The sequence below is a fragment of the Elephas maximus genome, chromosome X (assembly GCF_024166365.1).
Source record: "Elephas maximus indicus isolate mEleMax1 chromosome X, mEleMax1 primary haplotype, whole genome shotgun sequence".
Classification (NCBI taxonomy): Eukaryota; Metazoa; Chordata; class Mammalia; order Proboscidea; family Elephantidae; genus Elephas; species Elephas maximus.
In genome coordinates this window covers 169520746-169543318 of record NC_064846.1, presented here as the reverse complement: position 1 = coordinate 169543318, position 22573 = coordinate 169520746, and the positions used below count along the sequence as shown (strand labels likewise).

Here is a 22573-nt window from a genome sequence, read left to right as displayed (position 1 = left end):
CCTCCACAGTGCTGCTGGAGCCTACTTTCTAACTGCACATGGAATCATGGTATGGCACTGCATGCCTCCTAAGTGTGCAGGGTAAAAACCCAAACACCATGTGGCCTGGGTGTGTTCCATGACCTAGCTGTTGCCTGTGACTGAGGATTAGTGACTGGGGATTAAGAACACGCATTTGGGAGCCAAACTGACATGAATTCGAGTCTTGGTTCTATTTCTCTATCTTCATCCCTCACTGAATTTCCTTCCTCACTCGACGACCCTGCCATGATTAATTAGATGGCATTCCCCAATATGTCTCACCATTTTATGTCTCTGTAGGTTTGTTTATAATGATGGAGTTGTCTGGGATACCCTTACCTGGTTGATACACAACCACTCATCTTTCAAGACTTAGTTTAACCCTACCACCCCACCCTCGAGATCGTTTTATTCCACCCACCATTCTTGCCCTCACTGTCTTCCTTACCTACTCGGGTAACTCACCAAAGCTGTTTTTGGTGTTTCATGGCTTCTTCCCCTTTCACTCCAAAATTACACATTCTTGGAAAAAGCCAAGTTTTTAATAACAACTTCCAAAGAAGACAAATTAGGGGGTGAAAATGAGAGGGCTGTGGTTGGGAAACTTGGAAAAGGTGATATAAGGAAGGTGACAGGAGCCATTGGTGTGCATGGGGTCATTTATAACTTAGTCACTTAGAAGCAGGGATCTTTCTGCCTTATTAATTCCAAATCACATTTCTATTTTAAGTATCATATACCTCAGAATTACTTGTACTAGGAAATCTGTGGATGGTGCAAATGGTTAATGCATTCAGCTACTAATTGAAAGGTTCAAAATTCGAGTCCACCCAGAGTTGCCTCAGAAGAAAGGCCTGGTGATCTACTTCCAAAAAATCAGCCATCGAAAACCCAGTGGAGCACAGTTCTACTCTGACACACATGGGGTGGCAATGACCTGGCACTGCCTCAATAACAGCTGGCACAGGTACTGGTAGGAAGGTATACTGTAGGGAAGAGAAAAAGGTTTATATAATAAAAGCATATTCATTTGATAAGAATTTATTTAAAACATCTCTTTGTTGCAAGTGACTGCTGCTTTCCCCTTTGGCATATTTATTTTTCATTGCTAAAGAAGTTTCAACTTGCTCCCCTGAAAAGGCTATTTCTTGAAAAGGCTATTTCTTCTGGTCCTTTGCAATTTGCTCAACTCAACTGAAATAACTCCTTGACGTGGGGAGTACTTCCTCTATTATCATCTCTCTGGCCGGCTACTGCTGCTATTTGCTATCATAAAATTGTCCTTGATACCCAGCATCAAACCGGCCTCATGCACACCCTCTATGTTTCAGGCATGGCCTGGAATTCTTCCTAGGTAGGGAAGAATTGCTAATTACTAACACTTCCAGTGAAGGCTCCTGCTTTTCCTCGGAATGACATCAGGTATGTGGTGTTCTTTGGCTATTTTTTTTTTATTAAATACTTTTTTATTGTGAAATAACGCACTTACAGAAAAGTATATAAACTAAATGTATGGTATAATTACTAAAGCATGTCAATCTCACTCAGAAATTGTCGTTAACTTCACTCTAGGCCCCCATGTATTTCTTCCCAATGGCGCCACTTCCCTCCCATCCTGGAGGTAAGCATTTCCTTACTTTTAAAAATAGTTTTAACACAAAGTAGTTTATCACTAAGTTTTTGAAACTTTTATAAATGGACTCATACTGCAGATAGTCCTTTGTTTCCTGCTTCTCTCCCTTAACAATATGCAAGATTCATCCACGTGGTTTACCAGAAGTCATTAGTTTTCATGGATGCTTGGCCAGCTATTTTTACAAGTGTAGTAGAAGTGAAAGACAATGAAGCCAATAAATATTGCATCCTCTTTCCTTCTTTGTCTTCCTTTGATGTTTAAACTCCAGAATGCAGTCTTTCTGAAAACCAGCACCAAAGACAGAAATAGAGGTGGTGCGATACTCACTAACAACATTGGCTTGTCCGGTGAAGATGGTGTACTGGAGCTCGTAGGAGACCACACTGAACTCATCATCGGAGGTCCAGTGGACGGTGATGGTATCGTACGAAGCTGTGCAGAGCTCTTCTCGAATCGTGGGAGGGTTGGGAGCTGTGGGGTCAAGAATGCTCATCAGTTCAGAGATGTTGGATAGTCAAAGCAGGCCTTTCTAACTATGGCCACCAGGACTACCGTCCTAGAGATGGCGATCCCAATCCAAACAACATTTAGTCAGCTGATAATCTCTTTGACTTTTAACAGGCAGTGTGGCTGCAGTCAGCCAATATGGACTTGGCTTTGTTAGCCAGAGGTTTAGGAGGTTCCCTGTACATGATGGAAAAACACGTGAAACAAAAAGTAAACATACCACGGTTTCAAATACATTGGCTGTTGGCAAACTTTTTCAACCAAGGGCCAGATGGCAAATATTTTACTTTGCAGCATATGGTCTCCGTTGCAACTACTCAGCTCTGCTGTTGTAGTGTGAAAGCAGCATAGACAATACATACATGAATGGGCATGCCTGGGTTCCCATAAAACTTTATTTACAAAAACAGGCAGAGGGCTGGGTTTGGCCTATGAGCCAAAGTTTACCAATCCCTGATCTACATGATGCCAGGTATTGTTATATATTCATATGGGTTGGAATCGACTCGATGGCAGTGGGTTTAAATGGAAAATACTGATGCTTTGTTATCTCATAGCAAACAAGACAATAATTGAAAGTTTTCTTTCAGTAGATGTTTTGATGCCTTGTAAGAAAAACTCGTTAGTACAGCCCTAGTTTCTTCTCATTTCTCAACTTAAGGTGTTATTTCAAATTAAGAAGAATGTGATTAACAATCATATCTAAGAAGTATATTTTCCTCCCCACGGAAAACACGATTCCTTGACATTTGGTTAATTTTATCCCTAGAGAAGGCTGCTGTTTTATTTCCTTAACACATTCTCCAACAGAGAAAAAGTCTAAATTCTATTCTGCATCCCACTTTGGAGAGTGGTGTCTGGGGTCTTAAATGCTAGCAAGTGGCCATCTAAGAGGCATCGACTGGTCTCAACCCACCTGGAGCAAAGGAGAATGAAGAACACCAAAGACACAAGGTAATTATGAGCCCAAGAGGCAGAAAGGGCCACATAAACCAGAGACTACATTAGCCTGAGACCAGAAGAACTAGATGGTGCCCAGCTACAACCGATGACTACCCTAACAGGGAATACATCAGAGAACCCCTGAGGGAGCAGGAGAGCAGTGGGATGCAGACCCCAAATTCTCGTAAAAAGACCACACTTAATGGTCTGACTGAGACTAGAAGGACCCTGGTGGTCATGGTCCCCAGATCTTCTGTCAGCCCAAGACAGGAACTATTCCCAAAACCAACTCTCAGACAGGGATTGAACTGGACAATGGGGTAGAAAAATAATCCTGGTGAAGAATGAGCTTGTTGGATCAAGTAGACACATGAGACTCTGTTGGCATCTCATATCTGGAGGGGAGGTGAGAGGGGAGAGGGGATCAGAAGTTGGCTGAATGGACATGAAAACAGAGAGTGGAGGGAAGGAGTGTGCTGTCTCATTGGGGGGAGAACAATTAGGAGTATATAGAAATAATATATAGCAAAGTGTATATAAATTTTTGTATGAGAGACTGCTTGATCTGTAAACTTTCAATTAAAGCACAATAAAAATTTAAAAATAAAAAAAAGAAACTAAAAAAAAAATTCTAAATCCTACCAAAATAATTATTTTAAAATGATTTCTACTGATTGATTTCAGTGACTGGTTTTGTGAGAAGAGTTTATGGGCAAGAAAAAGAACAGGCAAGGCAATGAATGCTTTCCACTGGCAATAATATTTTAGAGTAGGGATTGGCAAACTATGGCCTGTGGGCCAAATATGGCCCACTGCCTGTTTTTGTAAATAAAGTTTTATTGGAACATGGTCATGACCATTTGTTTACATATCGTCTATGCAAAAGCAGAGTTAAGTAGTTGCAACCGAATGGCCTGCAAAGCCTAAAATATTCTGCATCTGACCCTTTACAGAAAAGGTTTGCCAATTCCCAATCTAGGGCCTTTAGTTTCACTCTTCGGTACATGTACCTAACTACAAAAGGAGAAAGATATCTGCCTTCTATAGACTAGTATCAAGTTTTGCTTACACAATTATAGAGGTCTCCCCTGTTCTAAACTATGATCAGGATTCATGAGTCCAAAACAAATTCAAAGAGAGAACCAAGCTTATGAAAACGGTAACTTTAGAACTCTGATTATTTTAATATTCTTCACTTTGCCACCTGAAGATATATCCAGGACAAGTCTTATAAGAAGCAAGTAACTTTTAGGCCTGGATGTATTAAATCAAGTAGCCCAGCTTTGTCTATTAGCGATCGAATTCCATGGATATTACTGAGTCCCTACAATGTGGCAGGCACTGCGTTAAGTTCTGCTTTAAAATAGAAGGGCTCCACATAACCCTGGGAGTCCCTGGTTGGCACTCAGCTGCTAACCAAAAGGTGGGAGGTTCAAGTCCACCCAGAGGTGTCTTGAAATAAAGGCCTGATGATCTCCTTCTGAAAAATCAGCCATTGAAAACCCTACAGAGCACAGTTCTACTGTGACACACATGGGGCCGCCATGAGTTGGAGTCGGCTCAATGGCAACCGATTTTTTTTACATACACTGAAACTTTCTGGAATATGTATTTATACATCTGTCTCCCGAAGCCCCCACATGCAAGATTGAGCATGCTGTGGTGTAACTTGGATGCGCATGAGCCAGTTCCGCCAGCAGGAAATGCTTTCCATGGGGAGACCCAGCTGCATTGTAAAATGCGCTCATTGTTGTCTGGGTGGTCCCTGTGGGTGTGGGCTCAACCTTGCAGAGATCAGTGAAGAAATCCTTCTTCTTCCATAGTTTAAATAGTTCACTGAATCACATCTCCACCAAACATTGAAGAAAGATCTTGCTTTTTCTGCATCACAATATTTGATTAAATATGAAGAAAACCTATGTTCAAAACAGGCAAATAACTGTGAGACACATGGCAGTAGCCAGAATCAAGGAGAAAATGTCACCCCTCTGGGTTATTAACTTGACATCCCACTTAAGAGTCATGACAGGGGAAAAAAAAAATCTTGTTTTTGCAACCAGGCTGGCTAACTGGCATTAAACATAATCACCCTGTTTTGATTACAAACCCAATGGATTTTGTCCTGAAAAGTCAATATACAATTTACTGTAAATGGCAGCAGCAGCCTGCTGCCAATTTCAATATCCATGGAATGGGGACCAGAGCTGTTATTTTCTTGCCTCTTTCTCCAACAGAACATGAGGAACTGTGGGCTAATACTCTACAAACACTTCATTTCCTGCTTACAAATGTCTGATAAACTATTTGGACTTGGCAATATCAGTCAAGCATCGTATGTTATGGCCACGATCCATGTTATGTCTAGAAATGGACCAAATTTCTCTTTGGGGTTGACGGCTAAGAAGGCATAATAACAGGTACCCCATATGGGCTTTACTTTGGGATAAACAGCCATCAGGATGATATATGGTGTACACATAACATTCAACGCAAACAAATTTCACATTTCTCCCTTTAATCAGCACTTTTGTATTCACATGGAGCTTAGAATGGGCATCCACTGTTGAAATACTACTAAAAAATTATTGGGAAATTGAGTGGACACATTCTTGTCAACGGGATGCTTATTTTATACAAAATGGCCATCTCCTTAGCCAAACACTTAATTTTCCCGTCTCCTCTGCACTTGGCTGTGACCTTGCGGAATGGTTCTGGCCTATGAGACACAAGTGGAGGTTTACTAGGTGGGTCTTTGAAGTAGACTTTTTATTTTCCTGATAAAGAAGGACAAACTTGACTGGCAGAGTTTTTTGTCCATCCTCAGCCCCTTTCTTTTTGCCTAGAACTTCAGTATGATGCTTAGAGGTGGAATAGCTACATTGCGATTATGTGGCAAAAAGACAGCACAATTAAGATGGTGGAGCAGAAAACAAAAAAGAGCCTGGGGTCTAAGGTTATCACCGAACTGATGCCCAGCCCTGGACCACCTGCCTCTGTTCTCCTGGTTCTGTGATACGAACATTCCTTGATGGATTTGATCACTGCTAGTTGGATTTACTGTTACTTGTGATCAAGCTCATTCCCAAATGGTATAAGAAGAAAGGGGATTTTTAACAGGATGCCATAGTAAAAAACAGCTCAGCGTGGGAAAGTCTAGACGTGCACTGTCCAACACAGTAGCTCCTTGCACATGGGGCTATTTAAATCTCAATAAAAATTGAAGTGAAATCAAAGTAAAAATTCACTAGCCAACTTTCAAGTTCTCAATAGTCCCTTGTGGCTAGTGGCCACCAACATACTGGCCAGTGGATATACACAATATACCCATTGATCTAGAAAGTTCTAACAGACAGTGTTGGTTGAGATAAATCTCAGAGTTAAAAGCTAAAAAAGGAGGGCATTATATTCATAAATATTTGAAACCAAATTCAGTAAATGTTTTTTGAGTCAATTTCTTTCTTCCTTAATAGGAGCGGTATGGTTTGAAAGAGAGAATTACAGAACATAAAAGAAGTTTGTGGGACAACTCGACTTCCTTGTAAATGCAGAAATGCAGGTCCTTGCAAAGAAAAAAAAAACTCTGCTCTTGTGGGTACATGCTCCTTGAATACCCAAAGACTGTAAACACAAACATCACACGCCATTCCCTCTCTCTTGCTCCATCTTTCCCTACCACTCTTCTAAAAACATGCACACCCCGAATTGGAGCTGAAAAGCTGACGTGCTAAGTTAGAGAAGTTGTTTTCTTGCAGGCTGCATGTCCTGAGCTCAGGGCACATTTCACTTCACTGTGTACATGGTGCCTTCCTGAAGTCACAAGCAGCAGTTGCTTTTGGCTAACTCAAACAATGTCGTCTAAACAGTCCGCACTTGACCAGCAAATGTTCTCATCAGACCTTGGTTCAGAGGTTGAAAGCAAAGAAAAGTTTAGAAGCAGGGTTACGAATATGAGTAGCACGAGGTTTTCCTTTTGGTTGTTGGTTTTGTTTTTTAAGCTTGACCAAAAAAATGCCTATGAAAAAAAGCACAGAGTTGAAACATGATACCTCGACTTCCAGTGGGATTTCTGCTACATTTGCCATGGATTTCCAAGATGGAATTTAGCCTTTTACTGGAAAAAGCAGAGGTCTTTGGAGTCTGTACAGAACGAACCAAACACCAATTCTGCCACTCTTTAGCTATCTGACCTCCCAACCAAAAAAAAAAAAAAAAACCCAAGTTAGAATACCTCATTCCTTTGCAAAATGAGGATTATAATACTTACCTCCAAAGGGGCCCTGGTGGCGCAGCCATTAAAGCACTCAGCTGCTAACTGGCAATTGGCAGTTTAAACCCACCAGTTGCTTCATGGGAGGAAGATGTGGCAGTCTGCTTCTGTAAAGAGTCCAGCCTTGGAAACCCTATGGGGCAGCTCTACTCTGTCCTACAGGGTTGCGGTGAGTCGGAATAGACTCGATGGCAGTGGGTGGTGGGCGGAATACTCACCTCCAGTCGGTGCTGCGATTAAATGACATCATAAACACAAAAGGCTGGAGAAGGGGAGACGCTCAATCAAAGTTAGCTGCCAACTTTTTCTCTGCCGACTCACTGTGAGGCAGATGCTGTGAGGGTTAATTTTATGCGTCAACTTAGCTAGGCTACAGTGCCCAGTTGCTCGGTCAAACACTAGTCTCAATGTTGCTGTGGAGGTATTTTGTAGATGTGATTAACATTTACAAACAGTTGACTTTAAGTAAAGGTGATTTCTCTCGATAACGTGGGTGGGCCTCATCCAATTAGCTGAAGGCCTTAAGAGCAAAAACTGAGGTTTCCTAGAGAAGGACTCCTGCCACAAGACACAGAAATCTTATTGGAATTTCCAGCCTGCTGACCTGCCCTATATATTTCCAACTTGCCAGGCTCTAGAATTGTGTGAGCTAATTCCTTAGAATCAATCAATAAACCAGTCTCTCTTTATGTATATGTATATGTAAATGTATATGTATATGTAAATGTATATCTATATCTATATGCACACGTGTGTGTCCACCACCTGTCGGTTTGTCATACTGTGGTGGCTTGTGTGATGCTATGATGCTGGAAGCTATGCCACTGGTATTTCAAATACCAGTAGAGTCACACATGGTGGACAGGTTTTGGAGAAGCTTCCAGACTAAGACAGACTAGGAAGAAAGGCCTGGCGATTTACTTCCAAAAATCAGGCAAAGAAAACCCTAGGGATCACAACAGAACATTGCCTGATATAGTGCTGGAAGATGAGTACCCTAGCTTGGAAGCCATTCAAAATATACAGTGGCCGCAACAATGGACTCAAGCATCCCAGTGACTGTGAAGATAGTTCAGGACCCAGCAACATTTCATTCTGCTGGGCATGGAGTCACTATGAGTCGGAGTTGATTCGACCCCAACTAACAGCAACAACATACACACACTGTATTGGTTCTGTTGCTCTGGAATACCCTAACTGATATAGATGCCTCGTTAACATGGTCTGAAAATACCCACACTACCCTGATGGTCATTGGAGCTATTATTTGTGACACCCCATGCTGATAGTTGAGGGAAACGGTGCTAGGCATATTTTTAATGATCAAGATTCTTGTTTCACTCCTGTCCCCAATTGAGTCTTGAGCTGTGTTGTTTTGGTTAAAAAAAAAAAAAGAAAAAAGAATGTACAGCGACTATTTATGACAATATTTGTATCCATTCTTAAGTCAAAAGTCCGTATCTCTGATTTTTAGAAAATTAATCTCTTGGCAAAGTGTTTGTATCACTTAATGTTTACAATATTAAAGAGAACATAAAAGGTAATACCTGTAAGGTAATCCAGACATTCTAACAATTTCTTCTCTCGGGAAAAATCTAAGGCAAAGGTATCAAATGTATCATTGAGGTTGATTTCAGGAATTAGAACCTGGGAGGAAGCAGTTGCCATGGACACTCTGTAATCACAAAAAAAAAAAAAAAATTAAATAGTGCTGTTTTTACACATGAGCCTTAAGAAGAATCTCGGCAGGGCACAACATGTTCAAAGACAAAACAAATGACTGCAAGTTTTTACAAAAAGGCAAAGAAACTGGAACAACAACAGAATGGTTTGCTCCATTCCTTTTTTACTGGTGAAAACAAATTCGCCTGGAGGCGAGCGAATATTCATATTTCATGTTGCTGCGTATTAACAGCCTGGCCCGGTCACCATCTAACTCTGGAGAAGCCCGTTGCCCCAGGCATTTCTTCACACATCTGTCTGGGAAAATGGTTTCTTTCAGACCCAGGTCCTGCCCCGCTTCAAAGGAGAGAGTCCCCCACATTTCAAACTGCATAACAGGCAAAGTAAGATTAAAAAAAAAAAATGTTTCCAGATATCGGATTAGTTTAATCAACTCCTAGCCTCTCTCTGAAATAAACTTAAAAAAAGGAGTTTGGGTCTGGCTCTCTTTTGTCTTCCTTGTATTCATTTTCTTGCACCATATTCCCAGCAGATGCCGTGGAAAATATTCATGAGCATTCCCACAAATTCCCTAGCAGATGGACGTTTCTCCTGTCCATTTAGGTTTTCTGGTTAGAGTTCTCACTCGCTAAACTAGAAAGCAAAGCATTGGTATGAACCAACCTCCTTCTATGTACTCTCAAGTTGATTTGAGAAGTTCAGTTATTGCAGAATATTTTGACTGATTGAAAAAAACGTGAGCGATTTGCTTAAAAACAAGAGAATTTTGGCACCAAGCACACCACTTCTGAGTGCATCAACCACGTTGGATTTGTAATCTTGTTTTTGACATTTTGTTAAATTCGGTAAACAACGCTTACTAAGGAGCTACTTACTATATGCAGGGTGGAGTCCCTGGGTGGTGCAAATGGGTGACCTATTGGGCTGCTAACAGAAAGGTTGAAGATTTAAGTCTACCCTACTTCTGAAAAATCAGCCATTGCAAATCCAATAGAGCACAGTTCTACTCTGACACACATGGGGGCGCCCTGAGTTGGAAAGGACTCCATAGAAACTGGTTGGTTTTATGTTCAGGGTACTGTGTAAGGCGTTGTCAATTTTAGAGCAAAGAAATGACTCCGAAATATCTAGGTCTAAATCTAGATTATTACTCGTTTTCTAAATAAGAGCATTGTCAGGTCACAAACCTGGCTGCCAGCTGCCAGGAGGCAAATCCCAGGTTTGTGCTCTTCCATTTAATCTAGAAAAATTTCAGCCTAGTTATTACCCCCAGGGTTACATCTCTTCTTATGTCTCTTAATGAAAATTCAAAAAAAAAAAAAAACATTGCTGTCAAGTTGATTCCAACTCATAGCGACTCTATATGACAGAGTAGAACTGCCCCCATAGAGTTTCCAAAGAGTGCCTGGTGAATGTCTCTTAAAGGCTCCTCAAAATTTCAGATTCTACAAAGATAATGTATCTTTGCTATAAAAATTGCACCTGTGAAACCTGCACATGAATGTTTACGGCAGCTTTATTCAGCAGTGCTAAAAACTGGCAGCAACCAAGATGTCCTTCAACAGGTGAATGGATAAACAAACTGTGGTACGTCCATACAGTGGAATATTATTCAGCAATAAACAGGAAATGAGCTATCAAGCTACAAAAAGATGTGGAGGAACCTTAAATGCATCTTGCTAAGTGAAATAAGCCAGTTTAAAAAGACTACATATGGTATGATTCCAACTCTAGGGCATTCTGGAAAAGGCAAAACTACAGAGACAGTGAGAAGATCGGTGGTGGCCAGGGGTTCAGGGGTAGGGAAGGAGGGAGGGAGGGGTGAATAGGTGAAACCCAGGGCATTGTTAGGGCAGTGAAACTATCCCGTGTGATACCGCAATGGTGGACACATGACATTATGTATTTGTCAAAACCCATAGGACTGTACAACACAGTGAACCCTAATGTAAGCTATGGACTGTAGTTAACAATAAGGAGTTAGTATTGGTTCATCAACTGTTGCAAGTGTACCACACCAATGTAAGATGTTAATAATAGTGGAAACTGTGTGGGTGGAGGGAGAAGTTATATGGGAACTCTGCACTTTCTGCACAATTTTTCTGTAAACCTAAACTGTTCCAAAAAATCAAGTCTGTTAAATAAAAATTTATACTTGTGAAATGCTCTAAATCTTTAGAAATCAATTTGCTACCGTTGCTGCATTTCCAGCACATGTTCAATATTCTGTAAATGTAGATGGGAGGGAGGGGAGGGAGGAAAGAGGCTGATCAACAACGTCATCACTGGAGTGATATTGGGATCCACTGATGAAAATTTGAAGAGGCATCAACCTTGGAGAGAAAGGCTTCAAGTGTTTGGATGAGGGTGGAGAATTTAACCTCGCCTCCTGACCCTTTCACCAAGAAGCAGTGAACAGCAGAAGCAGTGAACGGCAGAGTTGTGTGGTTTTGTTGGCTCAGTATTGCACCCAAGGGAATTGGGCTAATTATTGTTACTACTGATGGTTGAAGGGATGGCTGTTAGGCATTTTTCACAGATGTTCAAACTGCACTTAGGAAATGTTTTCTTTATCATCTGTAAAGAGAAAAAGTGCTGCAAACTCAGAGTTCATTATGGATTAAATTGTGTACCCCCAAAAGTTATGTTAAGTCCTAACCCCTGTACCTGTGAATATGACCCTCTTTGGAAATAAGAATTTTCTTTTGTTTTGTTAAAGAGGTCATACCAGAATAGAGTAGGTCCTAAACCTAATCCCTTTTGAGTGGTGTCTTATAAAAAGAGCAGACACACACACACACACGGGGGAAGACAGACGCCATGTGACGATCGTCTACAAGCAAAGCAACACCAAGGATTGCTGACAGACACTAGAAACTTGGAGAGAGCCCCACAGAAAGAATCGACATGGCCAAGACCCTAATTTGAACTTCTAGCCTCCAGAACTGTGAGAAAATAAATTTCTGTTCTTTAAAGGCACCCACCTGTGATACCTTTTGTTATGGCAGCACTAGGTAACTGAGACAAGGTCATAGGATTATTAAGCAAGTATTCAACAAATACCTTCCAAATACTTCAAGTATGCCACATACCAAAGAGCTCGAGATATTTGCATCAAAGCAGAAAAGTTCAAAGAAATACTATGGTGCCATTTGATCACTTCAAATAAAAAATTTCAGAGGGAACTACCCAACTGATTCTGTTTTGTGGTGTCCAGCAGGAAGAAGTGCATTGAGCTATGCTGAAACAAGTGCCTAACTTTCAACTACCTGTTTCTGCTGGTCATGCAGGGCACAGACCTTGCGCTCAACAGATTAGAGGATCTTGGTGGCTCTGGACACGGATCATCTGGCTTCTGACCTTCCTCTGCCCGGTGGCAGAAGACTCATCCAAAATAGATTTTCTTCTCAAGTTTCTCCTGGTTCTATATTGTTGTTGTTATTGTTAGGTGCTGTTGAGTTGATTTTGACTCACAGTGTCCCCATGTGATAGAACTGCCCTATACCTGGTTCTATGGTCCCCCCCAAAATTAAATTTAAAAAATGCTTTAGTCAAGTGGCACTGCTAAAAATGCCTGCCATCTTGATGGTGGGAACCTGAAAGAGCTCTGAAGACTAGGAAGCAAAGACTGACAGCCAGAATCTTTGGAGATTATTTGGGCTTTTAACACCTACATATTTTTTTAATGGCAGGAAAGATACGTATCTTTGGCTACCATTTCAAATTCTCCAATGGAATGACAGGCAAGGGGAAACCAGCCAACGTCAACATTTGCGGCCATGTTTCTCCAAATCCTTGTGACCCACCGTCTGGCTTTTCTGATAAACTGCCCAAATCTGCCAGGGCTCTTAGTGCTATGGCACTTTCTCAGTTTCCGGCTTTATAGTCGCATCTGTGTGTGCATGCGTGTGCATGTATGCACTTGTTGGTATGTGTGTTCAGCTCTTTTTTAATATACTGGGGCACATAAGGACACTGGTTTCCATCTCGATGCTAAGAAGGTGGGGTGCACATTACTCTCTGGGCCACTAATCACAGCCAGAGATTTTCATTTCTATTTCTTTTATTTTTATTGTGCTTTAGATGAAGGTTTACAGAATAAACTAGTTTCTCATTAAACAGTTAGTACACATTGTTTTATGACACTGGTTAACAACCCCACAACATGTCAATATTCTCTCTCTCGACCTTGGGTTCCCTATTATCAGCTTTCCTGTTCCCTCCTGCCTTCCAGTCCCTGCCCCTGGGCTGGTGTGCCCCTTTAGTCTCGTTTTGTTTTATGGGCCTGTCTAATCTTTGGGTGAAGGGTGAACCTTGGGAGTGACTTCATTACTGAGCTGAAAGGGTGACCGGGGGCCATACTCTCAGGGTTTCTCCAGTCTCTGTCAGACCAATAAGTCTGGTCTTTTGTGTGTGTGTGTGTGAGTTTGAATTTTGTTCTACATTTTTCTCCAGCTCTGTCAGGGACCCTCTATTGTGATCCCTGTCAGAGCAGTCAGTGGTGGTAGCCGGGCACCATCTAGTTGTACTGGGTTCAGTCTGGTGGAGGCCGTGGTAGATGTCGTCCATTAGTCCTTTGGACTAAACTTTGCCTTATATCTTTAGTTTTCATTTCTATTTCTAATCTGATGTCCCTAATCTCTGAGATGGAGTCCCTGGGTGGTACAAATGGTTAACACGCTTGGTTGCTAACTGAAAGGTTGGTGGTTGGAATGAAGGACTGGTGATCTACTTCTGAAAAATCAGCCACTGAAAACCCTATGGAGCACAGTTCTACTCTGACACACATGGGGTCACCAGGAGTTGGAATCAACTTTAATCATGTGCACCATCCAGGGACTCTTAAGAGCCTCAGGGATGTTCTGAAAAAGGGGCACAATTCAGAAGAAATTTTCTTTAGCAGATAATTCCTTGCTCAACATGATTTTGCTTTTAGATTTCTCATAAGCAGTAGACCAACCTTCCTAAGATTGGATTTAGTGACCAGTTTTTTTAAGCATAATTTTATAAGGGTGCATATACAATCACAGCAAAGACCTACATGTTGGTGTGGTTTGAGAAAATTGTATGTTATGTGTTTTATTTCTAGTCATATTAGTGAGGTGGGAACGAATGGAATTAGTTTTGTACGCTCCCCATGTGCAAGGAATTGTGCTTATATTTTTACTACATTATTTCATTTTATCCCTAAAAAAAAAAAAAAAACACCACCAAATTAGGTAGGTTCGCCCTGTTCTACAGATACATTCATGCAGGCAGGCAGTTTACTATCTGCTGGGGCTATTGTGGGGCAAACAGATGGCCAGGGTCCTGCCCCTTTATAGTATTTGAGCGAAATTAGACTTGGCCATGCTAAGGAGCAGCCCCAATGCTACCCATGATTACTCCACACTTAGAGCAGGGCCCAACAGTTGATTTCAGCAGGTAAGCAGCTCCTACCATGGAAAGCTTGATGCTTTTTCTCCTTTGGGTTCTTTGGATGTTTCTGAATAGAAGACATTTTTGCAGTTTTGATTCAGGTGGCAGAATAACATACCCCCTTCCAGTGACTTAATGATGCAGAAAAACTGCATGTTAAGTCTCACTTTTGGAATGCCTGCAGGATTAAAAGTTGGTATGGGGCAGTTCTACTCTGTCCTGTAGGGTTGATATGAGTTGGAATCGACTCGACGGCAGTGAGTGGGGTTGTACTGGGAAAAAAAAGTTGGTACTGGGCTTTCTCCACTTGAGTAGAAGAATAAAGATGGTTGGGAAGGGTACAGGAGCCACAGCCCAAGGCTGATGTGACAGGAAACAGAGAACTAGAACGTTCCATCCTACAGAAGAATGTTAAGTGACAGGCTGAAGAATAGAGGCATGTACAGAGACTAAGATTGGAAGGGGGAGACTAGGAGGGGTTGACTGACATGTTGAAATGTGAAAATATAGATTCAATTAACATATATGGGAGGCACTCGTGGTTCAGAGGTAGAATTCTCGTCTTCCATGCAGGAGATCCAAGCTCAGTTCCCGGCCAATGCATCTCATGCACAGCCACCACCATCTGTCAGTGGAGGCTTGAGTGTTGCTATGACGCTGATCACAGCAGTTTGATCTACTACTGGTCATGGCGATGGTGAAAGACCGGGCAATATTTTATTCCATTGTGCACGGGGTCGCCATGAGTTAGGGGCCGTCTTGATGGCAGCTAACAACAACAAATACTTGAATTACTTTTTTAGGGATGGCTGAGAAATGCAGCTCACAATAGCCACTTCATCGCGACATCGCACAATTTATAGCTGGAGGAAATTCCTCTCAGTTTCCAGCTGGAAACCATGACGTAAGTGTCAACACTGTCTATTGGAGTGTTCGGGGTACACTGAAGTGTTAGAGCATTGCTTGCAGTTTTTAACTTTAGGATGAATTTAGGGAAATTGAATGAGGTCCAAATGAAAGCAGCAAAGATAATTCAACACTTAGAACCTAGAAGTCAGGAGGGCCAGCATGAATGAGCTATCTGGGGTCTTCTAGTGATAGGACTTTATTATGACTTTGGGGCAAGAGCAGTTGACTCTGAAAATTAAAATGGATGAAAAGACAAGGTCACTGGCATTGGTGGGAGATGTCATTGACATGGCAATGGGTATAACCGGCGCAGTCTAGTGCTTCTCTTTGGATTCACTGGAATTGCTATAGGCATTGGCGTCAATGATGGAGACTAATTTTTATGCCAATCAAGTACAAGAGCTGAAGGAATACTCATCCCTGCCAATTTCACGGCTGAGCTGACTACTCGGATAACATCATTTTTAAGTCCCTGAAAGAATAGAGGGTGTTTTAAAATAAGGTTTGAGGTTGACAGTTTGGTCTTTTCTCTCCTACGTGAGTCAGCCTTGCCCTTTTAAGAAGAGGTGAAGTTTCTCAGCCAAATAATAATAGGCTAACAGAGAACAACACCCGTGTGATTTTTTTTTTAAATATATGTATATAGATGAGTCCTGGGATGGAAGGAAAGATTCCCTTTTATGTTGTTTACTTTCATTTTGATTCTCTTATCAAGTACGTGATAAGATCAGGTCTGAGAGTCTCAATAAATGCTGTTTTTGTGCCATCATAAGCTTTCTCCCACCCCCATCCCCCAAAAGCAGGCTGATTTTACTCTTTTGAACTGGTAGACTCTTGTTTCAAAGGCCTCGAATGCCAGGGTGTTACTGAAAGGCTTTTGACATGTCAAAGTCAAGCATCTTTTGCTGGAACAAAACAATCCCAAACCTCTATTCTTTCTGGTACTCAGTCCTCTAAGTGAGAACAAAAGCAAGGCGAGGGCAAGGCTAACCAATCGCATCTCAGATACAAGAGCCCAGTAGCTGAGGACTCCCAGCGGCCCCTGCACTCACCTCTCGGTGATATTCTTAGCAGTCTGCAGGAAGCGAGCATGGTCGTTCTCCTTTAGAGAATGTTCCGCCTGGGAGATGAGTGATGCTGAGCGCTCAATGCACTGCTTGCAGTTGGCGATCTGCTGAGCCAGTTTCCGGAGCCTCACCACCTTGAACAAAAGAAGCAATGAGATGGTTACACGGGTGGACTCGCTGAGTGAAAATGCACCAGCTGGACACTCCCGATGTATGCATTGTGGTGAATGTCAGCTATCCTTCAACAAAAGTTCACAGAGTGGCATCTGGAGACACTGAAACACGGAACGCCCCGTTACGGTACTCTTGTCTTACATATTCTTTATCTCCTTGGAGGAGTGTTGCTAATTTGTTTTATGAGGAAACACTGAATTGTGAATTACTTCCCTGTTGATGGGAAAAAAAGAGGTGTTGCCTGGTGGTAAATTATGCAGGGTCACCAGACCTCTTCCCTGGATTATTCCACACAATTACTTGAAGACCTTAGGGAACTCCGGAATTTTATACCTCTAGTGCTTCAGTTGTGCCATGAATAAAATAAAACACCTCGATAGTTGTGAATTTGTGGCTTAAGTCAAAACCACTTTCTAAAAAGTTCTTTGCAATCCATGTAATAAAATTGTGATGTGAAAGCATTAGGCATTGCTATTTCCCACACTATCTAAAACCCATGTGGTAATTAACAGAAAGGGAGCGTTTTTTCCATTGATTAATCTCTTTCCTGTTGAGCAGATGAGAGAAAGCCAAAAAAAGCACAGCTGGGCCATTTCCCCAGTCTGGGAACGTCATTTCCAGGCACTTTGTGCTTCCTTGATAACTCAGAACTATTTTGATAAGCCTTTTCCAGTCGATATAACACCGCAGGTTTGGTTCACAACCTCCATTCCATATCCTGATTCTGTCTTGCTTGAAATGACCCTCAAACTTAATTGACCAAAACCTCTGGGGCAGGCCAAGATAAGACCAAGGTAGTGCACTTGACTATTCCCTTTGGTGCTTGGAATCTGCTGTGAGATGAAGACTGCTGGCCAGAAGCCAAGTTAAAATTAGAGTGCTAATTAGAAGTGCCGTGTGCCTAGTGCCCCCATCTACACACCCTTGGACAGGTCTTGGCTGGCTTTAAGATAATTCTGGAATGGAAAATAGCCCTGGGCAAAAGGGTAGGGAGGAGGCCGGTTAATCTGTCTTACACACAAGGCTGGTCCAAGCTCCTTCCAAAATTCCTGCTAACTCTAAGAAATTCCTTCTTTCTCCAAGTCGTCATTATCATCCTTGTATAGCTCTAATCGAAGAAAAGGAAGGAAAGAGATGTCAAAACTGAAGGCCTCTGAGGACTGTCCAACCCCAGCTATGAGCTACAGGAAACGAAGGAAATTAATGCTGAATTGAGAAGCAGCAGCCACAGTATTTCAGTGCAAAGGTGAGAAAATTCCTAAAAATAAGGGGTCAGAAAATGAAGTGTTAAAACGTTTGGGGACATAGTATGTGATCTTGAGCCTGGTAGAAGATTTAACTCATCATAATTACAGTGACTTCTCCCAGAGGATTAACAGTGTTCATTAGCTGAATAAAATAACGCTTATTTTACACAAAATAGATTTTAGCTTTTGACATCATTATATCTAGAGGCAAAGCTAAGACAGGCATTCAGTCCAATTCAGGATATTAGAACACACTCAGAAGAAATTGTCAGAGGAAAGAAAATTCCAGAAGGAAAAATAATTTAGAGTCCCCAGAGCAACCAAGTGATTGGAATATTTAATCACACAACAAGAATGCTTTAAATATATGACAAAATTGAGGATGTTTAATATAATTCTTTAACTAACAAAAGAAAATAGGTCAAAATATTTCTTTAGAATCATTTTTATCCCAATCACATATCCTTTGGTTATGCCTATTAGCGACCACACAGATTATGACAATGTTTGAACTCTGGTTTCTTCTTTTGAATTCCATTATCTTCTTTTTCATCTTCTGTCATGATGCTGGACATTAATGGGACATAAGGAAAAGAAAAAAAAAAACCCAACAAACAAAACACACTAAATTGAAGCAAGCCAAATGTGAGATTCACCTTTGAAAATACAGAGCTGCTCTGTTGAGAGTAATTGTTGAGCACCATTTTAATTTTAGGTCCATATACTATTCCAAAGGAACTCTAGTGGTGCAGTGGTTAAGTGCTCAGCCGCTAACCGAAAGGTTGGCAGTTTGAACCCACCGGCTGCTCTGCAGGAAAAAGATGTGGCAGTCTGCTTCTATAAAGACTTACAGCCTTGGAAACCCTATGGGGGCAGTTCTACTCTGTCCTACAGGGTCTCTAAGAGTCGGAATCGACTCGAGGGCCGTGGGTTTGGTGGTTTGGGTACTGTTCCATCAATCCACCAGATTGGAGCTTCTCAAGACTGGCTGCAGAAGAATCAATTGGGGATCTTTTAGAAAAAACTGTAGATGTTTGGGCCCCCTTGCCAAGAGTCTAGCTAAGGCCTTGTAATCAACGGAGCAGTGGGAATTTGCATTTTAAGAAGCATTGAATGTTTTTTGACCTGCAGGTGGTGAGCCATTAGTAAGGTCAGGATTAGCATTAATAAAATTGAAGAGGAGAGCAGAAAACAAAATAGCAGAGGGCGCTTTGTAAAACTATTTTTCGCTTGTGTACTTATGTCGGATTGGAAATCATATGTACTTCTTACTATGGGTTCCAGTTTAGAAAGAAAGAAAGAAAAACACTGCTCTAAGATAAGAGATTCATAAACTGTTGTCTGGGGCCAAATCCAGCATACTGCCTGTTTTTGTAAATAAAGTTTTATTGGCACAAACTCACACCCATCTATTTATGAATTATCCAGGCTGCTATTATGCTACAAGGCTGGGAAGAGTCGAATAACTGCATCAGAGACCGTATGACCCACGAAGCCTAAAATATTGACTATCTGGCCCTTTACAGAAAAGGATACCGACCCCTGGGTGAAGTGATTCTGACCAGATGGCTGTGATTTGAACCACAGTCTGAGAAACATGGTCCTACATGGTAAGAATTGTCAAAATCAGATACTGAACATTTAGCAAAATGCTTATTTCCTCATTACATACACACACACACACACACATTTTTGAAGAACCAGGCAAACATGTAATTTTTAAACTCTAATAAGAGGAATAACTTTTTTTTTATTTTTTAAGAAATAGTAGATACACAGACATAAGAAGATCCTATATATGGATGAGTTACAGCTGCAGGGGAAAGTTTTCCCAGGTGATTATATCCATTTTTCCTTCCAGAAGTGAGCTTGCCACATTATAACTTTGAATTCACTTTATAATCGTCAAGGAAATATTTTGTCTATTGGAATCTCCCTTTAATGGGGACATAGGCCTGTTTATGATTTTGTGTGCTCCTTTTTTTTTTACTATACCTTATATACTCTTTCAAAAGCATCCTTTTATTTTACCTTAAATGCATTTTAAAAGCTTTTACGTGTGTGTATGTATGTATGTGTAAAACACATATCCCAACACTGCTGTGTTCAAACAATTCATCCTCAATTAACATATATTTAAACTGATGATGAGGCTGGTACTCAGTGTCTCTTTAAGGCTATGGAAAGCCGATACATTTAGTCCCCATTAATTCTCTTACATTTTTGAGATTTCGAGTAGATAAAAGGCAGTGAAGAGAAGGGACTCTTTCCTTGTTTAGCTGTGGCCTTCAGCGTTCTACCACCGATTGGTGTCTGGATGCTAAATGTACAAATTGCTTAATCTGGTGTGTGCTATCAGTTTTCCATGTGTGGATGTGAAACTTATCCCCTACTACTGAAAAAAGGAAAAAAGTCTTTTCCTGGGAGCCTTTGGGCTTCTGCCTCCCCAGGCTGTCCAACTCTAAAGGCTGTCAAGCTATTTATTTCAAAGAGCGAACAATGGTCTGAGAGCAGGAATTGCCAGTATGTACTCATGCATAACATCACCTGCTTGGCAAGCTCCTCAGTTGGAGGATTTGTGGTGAGGTGGTTTACACCAGGTTTAACAGCCTTGTGGTTGGCCCCCAGAGACAGATCCAGGCAAAGGAATGAGGTGGATGTCATTTACCTTTGTGGTCCCCACCATTCTACATGGTTCTTCCGCATGTCCCCACTTCTGAGAGAGGGCCCATCATCCTCCTCTTGACTCAGAGCCCTTAGACTGCCCTGTCACCACCTGCAGGCCCCCATGCCCCTTACTGGGGCCCCTTGCCCATACTTGCTTTCCCTGCCTGGTTCCTCACATTTCCAGAGTCAAGTCGGCCCCTAACTCATGGTGACCCTGTCTGTGCACAACCTGATTGGACTGTTGTGATCCACAGGGTTTTCACTGGCTTATTTTTGGAAATAAATATTTTCTCCCAGTTTGTGGCTTATCTTTTTATTCTCTTAACAGTGCCTTTTGAAAAGAAGTTTTAAATTTCGATGAAGTCCATCAAAATTATAGAGAAGAGATAGATGGCAAACAATGGCTATGGTAGGTAAGGCCTCCATGCTGCCCCTGGAGGTGTGCAATGGAGCAGTCCTTGTGTTAGAGGTAGCAGAGGAGACCAAGATAATACAAAGAAGGGAGTGGAGAAAGAAACTGCTTTTGAACTAAGTCTTTAAGGCCTAGGAGGAAATTATAGAAAGTACAGAAAAAGAGGGTGTTCAACATTTTCAAAGTCACTGGAATATATGGGAATATGACATTTTCTCCAGGTAGAGAATATGAAATCATCTCCCTTAGAAATCTTACCTTTCCTTCTTTGATCTTGGTTCCAATAATTTGTCGTCTTTGCTGAATGATCTCAATAAGAAGATCACATTCCTCCATCAGTTTGGCTTCTTGACGTGATGCGTTAACCTACAAAATAGATACAATGGTTAAGTGTTAACTTGGTCTTTAGTTTCAGTTAAATGCTATTTTTAGCTTAGACTAGTATGTTTCTAGCAGTCTCTAAGAAGATATTTTAAATGTGAACTCTTCTTCCTATTATCCAGGGATGGTAAATACCCAACTTCCACGCCCACTCCTCTACTGTGCATCCCTGGAAGACATTATTATGCAATGATAGCAGTCTTTTCTGCTAAGCCAGACTCAGCCTCAGAATCTTTCTTAACACCACATACATATAGCCATTACTGATTAGTTAGAAATTGACACTTGAAATTAAATATATTTGCCACTCCTGCTTTTATATTTTGAAAAAAAAAAAAAAGTGTCAAATTAGACCGGTAAAAATAACTTGTTAAAAAAAAAAAACCTAATCTTAGTTTTTTAGTGCCAGATAGATTATTGTCAATGTCTTTTGGACAAATTTTCCAAAAGCAAGGTAGCATCATAGTCTTTTAATATTTATTTTAAATACTGGCATCAGTTTTGTATTTAATTGCTGTAAAAAACATCTGACAAGAAATAGGTTGGGTGAATCTTCTTATGAATCTTATGGCACTATTTGAAATTTAACTCCTGGAATACTTTTGAAAAAAAAGGAGCACCAGTGGCACAACTGTTAAGCACTCGGCAACTAACCAAATTTGGCGGTTCAAACCTACCCAGCGGCTCTGAGGGAGAGAAGGCCTGGCGATCTGCTCCCATGAAGATTACAGGCTAGAAAACCCTATGGGACAGTTCTACTCTGTCACATGGGGTTGCTATGAGTAGAAACCGACGTGAGGGCACCCAACAACAACAACATACTTGTGAAAGACCAAGGTTCGACAATGAAAGCATACCATTCTTGTGGAAATGTGGATCATAATCAAATGGCTTGTGTTTGAAGTGTTTGAGACTCATTGTATGCAAGAGAGGGTTACAGTGAGCTCATTCTTGGCAACTGGGCTTGGGAAATACTCTGTACACAGTTTCCTCCACCTCAGGACAAGTCTGAAATGCTCGTTCACAAACAGAGACCCAGATTTTACAGCTGTGGGAGAGGGAGATAGCACGGGAGAGTGGTGTTATGTTAACACAGGCACAGCAGAAGTTGCAGTGTCACAAAGAATGAGAATGGCACTGATCACTCTAGCATATTCCGGGGAGGAGAAATGGCCCAGTCATCAAGCTTCTGATTTGGGATACTTTATCTAAATGGGAGTCATTTCACTCTCTATGAATGAG

At 41.3% G+C, this 22573-nt stretch overlaps 1 protein-coding gene across 5 annotated transcripts in view; it reads right to left on the bottom strand.

Annotated features, from left to right (window-relative positions):
- MID1 (midline 1) overlaps positions 1 to 22573 on the bottom strand; it is a 388197-nt gene that overhangs the window by 22397 nt on the left and 343227 nt on the right. For all 5 annotated transcript variants that reach the window (XM_049873126.1, XM_049873123.1, XM_049873128.1 and 2 more), the window contains 4 exons: positions 21209 to 21316; positions 16436 to 16584; positions 8921 to 9048; positions 1985 to 2128 (listed from right to left, as the gene is read on the bottom strand). In XM_049873126.1, coding sequence (XP_049729083.1) covers positions 1985 to 2128; positions 8921 to 9048; positions 16436 to 16584; positions 21209 to 21316 — 529 coding nt within the window. The remainder of the gene's footprint in view (positions 1 to 1984; positions 2129 to 8920; positions 9049 to 16435; positions 16585 to 21208; positions 21317 to 22573) is intronic.